The following is a 6,603-nucleotide window of genomic DNA, read 5'->3' as shown; positions in this document are numbered from 1 at the left end:
AGCTCATGGTGTTATTTCTTGTTTTCAGTAGCAACCGATGCCTATGATTGTGCCAGAGCACAATGGGCATTTAAGATTTCACACAGGTGCTTGGTTGTTACAGTCTGGAAATGGAATGAAGGTGAGTGTTATTAACCCTCTGTGTGCGCACCTCCAAATCACATGACTGATTTAAGCTGACATAAAAACAAGCTGCAGCCACGCTGAGTCTCTATTTCAGCTCGTGTTGAAAGTTTGGACTTCAAAGTATACACCAGTTTTGAAATTTTTAGTAAAGGCCACTAAATCCAGAGATATGAAAAAATATATATAAGCGATGACTTTTTCTATATACTAGAAAGAAGAAATGAAAAAAGACGAAAGCATTGTCTAAGGACAGTCCGAAAACTGTAAAGACAAAAAAAAGCCAACTCTTTCCTGTTGGTGGAAAAATGTACCCTGTCAATCAACTTTGAAGAGGAAAAAAAAACGTGGGATTTGGTTGTTTAGGAAGAGGGGAAAGTTTTGAGAGTGACGGCAGCGAGACAGAGCGAGCGAATTGGAGAGAAAGGTAGCGAGAGATGAGAGATTTGTGACATTTAGTTTGTTATGTAGTCGTTGTTTTGTGTGTTAGTGAGGGTGCTAATGACTGTCACAAAGGCAGATTGCAATGTAAACACTGTCCAGGTGGAAAACAGGAGCAGTGATACACCTGCTGTCAGGCCTGCAGGGTTTATCCCTGTGGTGTTCTCCTCTGTCTTGTGGCGGATTTTGTGTCAGTAAAAGATTTTACTGACACAAATAATTTGTGGGGCATCTTATTGTGACACCTGACTGTTTTCTCATTTTAGTTTTAGTGACTTTGAATGTGACATGGTTGTTTGTCTGCGTGAAGATCTGTTGTCTCTAGAGTTTGAAGAGACTGGTCTGAAAAAGAGAAAATGTCCAGTGAGCAGCAGATCCCTGTTGATGTCAGATAATGGCCAGACTGCTTCAAGCTGCTGGTGGTGTAAAGATCTAGAGGACATTTTCTTTGGACTGAGCTGAGCATCACTTAAACACACACACAGTAGTAGGTGTACCTAATAAAATAACCAGAGAGAGTACGTCCGTTACAGCTTGTAGAATTATCATTAATTAGTCAGACTTTGGGTCAGCAGCGATAGGCTCCACTCAGTTTCACTGTTGATGTCAGTATTTGCGTATAAAGCCTGAAGTTTTTTAAACGATCATGTACATGCAGTGTTGTAGTTCCTGATAGTAACCACTAGAGGGCAGTTATCTTGTAACAGGGCAGCAGTGTGATCAACAGAAGTCACCAGAACAATTACTTAAATAATTCTCTGTATTTTGATATGATTTAAATAAATCACGTTTTTAAACATACATGTAAATACAGTAAATAAGGCAAACTCTCTTAGGCAGCTTTCTTGTCATGTCTTTAAGTAGTCTTCAGGAATAGTTCTCCAGGCTTCTTGAAGGACATTCAAAGCTCTTCTTTGGGTGTTTCTACCTTTAGATGATTTTCATAATTTTCATACCTCAGCCTTTTCTCTCCGTTTCCCTTCCTTAAGAATGGCTTGTTGACAGCCACTGAGACCATTTCTGATGAGGAACAATAGATGATCAGCTGAAGGTCCAGATGAATCTATCAGGTCCTGTGTCAGATTCTTTACTCTTTCTATAAGGACATGACTTGTGTCCTTTTTTGTATTTTTCATAGATTCAAAGAAATTGGAACAAATGATGTGTTTTTGTTACAGGCTGCTTAAAAAAGTGCCTAAAGATGTGTAGAAACAACACTGGCTCATCCTGTGACTTAGGAGCCTTTTTATGCTTGAGTGATAAGTGGCATAACAAAAACGACTGAAAATGAGTGAAAAAGCAGCAAATGCACAAATAAACACAGTAAAAGATCTTCAGAAAGCTGGAGAACTGCTCAAGAGCACTTTGAAAACTGACCAGAAAGTTGAACTCCTTGAAAGCAAAATATAAAGAAATGAGGGGAGGCTGATGAAATCAAAAGCTGAATGTTTTGAAAATTCAAATATAAGTGAAAATCTGAACCTGTGAAAACCTGGGTGATGAATTTCCATGACTTTCTTGAAATATCTTCAACAGTTCAATAATTTCTGTATTTCTCTTGTTATATTTGGGTCGTTTTTTTTTCTTTTTTTCTTTTTAAATAAATTAAAGGCTGTTGCCTGTTTTTAATTCAAGTGTTTGCCGTGTTCCTTAGTGTTGGTAAGTCCTTCAACTGGGTGTAAGATCATAAAAATTATTATAGGAGTGAACCCACTGTCAGTATCACCCTGCACTGTAGTGGTCTTGATTCATTACTCCATGGCATCAGCCTCAGAAATCTGATGAGAAGCTCTCTCTGAAAGCTTGTCAGACTTTTCCTCAGAATGATGGGTTTCAAAAATGTAGGAGACACCTCAAAAATTCTAAACTTGTTAGATCCTTCCATCCAAAGTGAGACTTTTAAATAAACCCAGAGGTTAAGAGTTATTTTGCTGTCATACCTTAAATTTTTTTTTTTTAGACTCTCTGAATCTTTGAGAAAACCCGAACCTTCTAAAAACATTGGGCGCTTTTTTAATGCTCTCCTTTGGGGTTTATGGTCAGCGCTGAAGTGTTTCAGGATCTTTATGGACTGGGTTTAGTGTATTTCTTTGGAAAAAAAAGTCAGTGAACACAGGTGATCCTTTTAAAGATGTACATAGCAAAGTATAAAGAATTCCCTGTATGATCCGAAGTGTTGAGTCCCCAGTTTACCGACAGAGGGCCGCGCAGACCCCGATGATGTAACAGCATGTTGGGTCTCATCAGAGATGACGCAGAGAGAGGAGCGCTCACTCTGACACTTTTCCCGCGGACAGCAGAGACTCTTGTCAGACAGTAACATCCATGAAACGTTAGAAAACAGCGGCAGTGCTTCTGCTCCGGGTATGTTTACTGATACACGCCCTCATTTTGCTTAATCTCGATTACTGCACGCATTCCTCTAACAGAGTGAGACATCTCGGTTTATATAGACGATCTTCGGCCCCACACGCCCAGCCTCAGCACCAGCGCATCTCCTCTCCGCGGGGTGCCTCCTCCTTCTTTCGGCACCAGCATCACAGGAACCCTGACAGACACACAGACGGAGGGAGGGAGGGACGAGGCCTCGGTGATCGCGCTCCCCGCTCCAGAGCTCGATTCCTCGCGGTCCGTTATGTCTTTGAGCCTGCTCCCCCTCTCGCCATGCCCGCCGCTGAACGCCACCCACCGCCGCTGCTCCTCTTCTTGCCGTCGCTGCTGCTGATCTCCTGCCTGGATGGGGCGGCGAGGGCAGCAGCGGCACTGGAGGAGGGCGGCGGCCTCACGGCCGGGGCCGGAGACCCGTCCGGCACCTACACCGCCGCCTCGAGCCGAGCCGCCACCCTCTCGGCTCTATCAGCAGGTAAACATAAACAAAGAGGAAGGGGGTGTTTGCTGGAGGATGGAGGGGGGTGGAGGATGGAGGAGGGGGATGTCATTGTTACTGAAAATGGAAATCAGCTGCAGAGGAAACAGTGGGGCATGACTGATGGTGCAGGTGCGTTAATAAAGGGGGCTTTCTGCAATAAATAAGGAAATCAGGAGCGCACTGATACACTGCTGGACTGGAATCAGACAGTCCAGTGTAATAGGATTAATAGGAGGAATATGGAGGTGTGGAGGATTAGGCTTTTATCTTTTTGGCCTGAGCAGGTGATGTCTTAATGGGAGACAGGGAGGGAGGGGAGTGTGGTAATCCTGTGCTGCTCTGCTGATACAGTAAGTAAAGTCTGTGTTTACATCCTGTCCCTAGTGAACACACAAAGGACAGCTGAGGCTGTGTGTGTGTGTCCGTCAATAACAGCAAACAGTGCATTGTTTATCTGGAAGCTCGTATTTAAAAGTCAGACTGCATCTCTTCTGTGCTGTCGCTCGGTTCCTGGATGTATTTTTCCACCCTCCCCGCAGAAGTGCTCGCCTCATCACTTTTTCATGCCGAGAGAAAGGTTACGGAGCACGCAGGAGGGACACGTGCAACCCAGATCTCCTCTTTTTCCTCTGGCATCTTCTTTGCAGAGCCTCAGTTTGCCCTGAAGGTCCTGATGAGAGATCTGGTGACCCGCCAGCCCCTGTTGGGGGCTTCGGTGGACGTCTACGTCAACCACACCTTGAGGACTTCTGCCCAGACCGGGGAGATGGGGGAGGTTCTGCTCTGGGTGCCGTACAGCCCGGGCCTCGGTCTGACCCTGCTGGGCAGCATGGGAGGCTACGTGCCCAGCCTGCTCCCCTGGAGCACCAATAAGAGACCAAGTGAGTAACCAGCAGAGGTGGGCAGATCGAAACAATTACTGATATCAGTACTGGATCAATACTTTATTTCTATCCTCAAAGTTCAGTATGTAGCCCACTGAATTTTATTAAATAATTTTAATTTTCAATTACCAAGTAAATACAGGGCAGATATTACCAATACCAATATTGGTATTGGCAAGTACCAATACTGGTATATCAGTACTGGTATTGGTGAGTATTGTTATTGGTCTAAAGTGCTTTAGAGACAGAATTCAGAAAGTGGGCTCACTGCCAACCTAAAAATGACCAAACCAGTAAATAATTTTTTAAAAGGTGACGTAAAAAAAACAAAAACAAGACTGTGGAGCTTACAGTATTGCTAGCACAGTTCCCACACACTCAGACACACACAAACACACTCGCGTCCATTATTCATTGTCATTATAGATTAATGAAGTGTCAGCGACAACACACAACTTGTCTCTGAGGTTTGTCCATGATGAGGCGATTTATGTTCCCAGTCGAGTGTAACTGAGCGTGGCGTCCTGTGCTCGCCTCATCGATCGCTCTTGGAGTCGAGGTGTCTGCCTCAGGCCGGCATGAGACCTATGCTTGTCTCAGCAAAGTGTCTTTGTCCTGCCAGAGCAGGGGGGTGGTGGAGATGTTTTTATTCTGCTGGCCTTAGTGTGGAGAAGGGGCAAGGGAGCAGGTGGTGATTCAAAGGGAAGTGGGGAGCAGGTGTTATGGAGGAGAAAATGCAGGAAGGGTGGGGGGAACAGTTGCATTAGCAGAGACGCCTCCCTTTTGTGGTGCTGAGCCAGACAGCTGAACTCTGCTGTGCTCCAATGTTTGGACGCCCTCTGCTGTTGGATTTGTAGCTCTACAAGCTACCAAACCAACAAACAAACACACCAGCAGATGTTATAGGTCATGAAAACTTGACAGATCGTTGTTGTTCTTCTGTACTTGTGATTGGCTCCTGATCTTTCTCTTTGTTCTCTGGCAGTTTTCTCCTCTGTCACGTTGCTGCTGCTACCTCACAGTCAGGGGAACATCTGGCTGTATGAAGACTCCGTGCTCATCACCGGGAAGGTACCTGGTGAGTTCCTACAAACACACACACACACACACACACACACACACACACACACACACACACACACACACACACACACACACACACACACACACACTGTGTTTAGGCTTTTAGTATTCAATTTACACTGCTTTAAGTAGGCTTTTGAGTGTGTTTGACAGTGTAAAGTGGACACACTTGGCAGAGACACTGAGACGAAACCAGAGGTGTCTAAACATGTGGCTTCAGAGGCTGGAATCGGTCTGCCCAGAGGTACGATTCAGCCCTCTGGATAGTTTGCAAACACTGCGCTGCTGTTCCTGGTTTGGTGCATCAGCCTTACTGCACAGCAGTAAAAATATATCCAGAGTAAACCGTCCCTCTGATGTACTCATTTCTACTTTTGTCTCCCTTGGTTACTCCCAGTGTCCTGTCTTTTTGTCAGCACCACTGTGTCCAAACCATTAACCATATTCTTAACTTTCCTTTCCATTCTTGCTGCCCTCTGTCACTCGTCTCCACCCGCTCCACCCTGCCTGTACTCTCTTGTTCACCATCTGTTACTTTGGGATGGTTGACTCCAGGTATTTAAACTCTGTGACACATGCCTCCCTCTCTAAAATGAATGTAGTGAAGCTGCTTAAGGCTAACTCCTGCAGGTGTCACTGCTGTCAACCTTCAGCAAAGACAAATTCCAGATTTCAGACTGCAGAAAACTAAACAAACTGCTTTTCTGCACACAGGCTGCTCTTAGTTTAGTCAGTTTTTAATGTACTTGTGTTCTGTCACTGTGTACAGCAACCCAGTGGGTAGATGGCAGGGCCCCTCTTCTTTACATTGAAAAGACTTTCATTAGTAAAGTGAACATACTGACTGTAAGATCAACTACCCAGTGAGGGTTCATTTTAGCTAGTTTGCTTCACAGTTAAATCGATAGATTGAAACAGCAGACCAAACTGAGCTGTATGTGGCTACTTTACAAGTGACTTTAGTTGAACTAAAGTCACTTGTAAAGATTATTTGAGTAAAGAGAAGATTCAATTACACCTTTAAAAGGAGGAGCTGTTGTGGAAGTGGTTTGCAAAGCGGCTTGCAGATGTGTAACAAATGTGCAGAAGGCTGAATCGACTTAAAAAGCACATGTGCCCAGTGTTGGGGAGTAACGGAATACATGTACCGCCGTTACGTATTTAGAATACAAAATATGAGTAACTGTATTCCGTTACAGTTAC

The 6,603-nt window shown here is 44.4% G+C and overlaps 1 protein-coding gene across 2 annotated transcripts in view; it reads left to right on the top strand.

Annotated features, from left to right (window-relative positions):
* Window positions 1-2,844: 2,844 nt before the first annotated feature.
* LOC102308142 (protein FAM171B) overlaps window positions 2,845-6,603 on the top strand; it is a 14,233-nt gene continuing 10,474 nt past the window's right edge. The window contains exons 1-4 of one of the 2 annotated variants that reach the window (XM_042219809.1): window positions 2,845-2,928; window positions 3,018-3,427; window positions 4,081-4,314; window positions 5,303-5,395. In XM_042219809.1, the coding sequence (XP_042075743.1) occupies window positions 3,229-3,427; window positions 4,081-4,314; window positions 5,303-5,395 (526 nt within the window). In that variant the 5' untranslated portion in view covers window positions 2,845-2,928; window positions 3,018-3,228. Of the gene's footprint in view, window positions 3,428-4,080; window positions 4,315-5,302; window positions 5,396-6,603 lie in introns of both variants that reach the window. The other variant, XM_005920153.3, reaches the window with a different exon arrangement.

This window comes from Haplochromis burtoni, unplaced genomic scaffold, assembly GCF_018398535.1.
Source record: "Haplochromis burtoni strain Fernald_Lab_line unplaced genomic scaffold, NCSU_Asbu1 Contig_38, whole genome shotgun sequence".
Classification (NCBI taxonomy): Eukaryota; Metazoa; Chordata; class Actinopteri; order Cichliformes; family Cichlidae; genus Haplochromis; species Haplochromis burtoni.
Note: the sequence above shows the minus strand (reverse complement) of the source record. Positions and strands in the feature narration are given on the sequence as shown.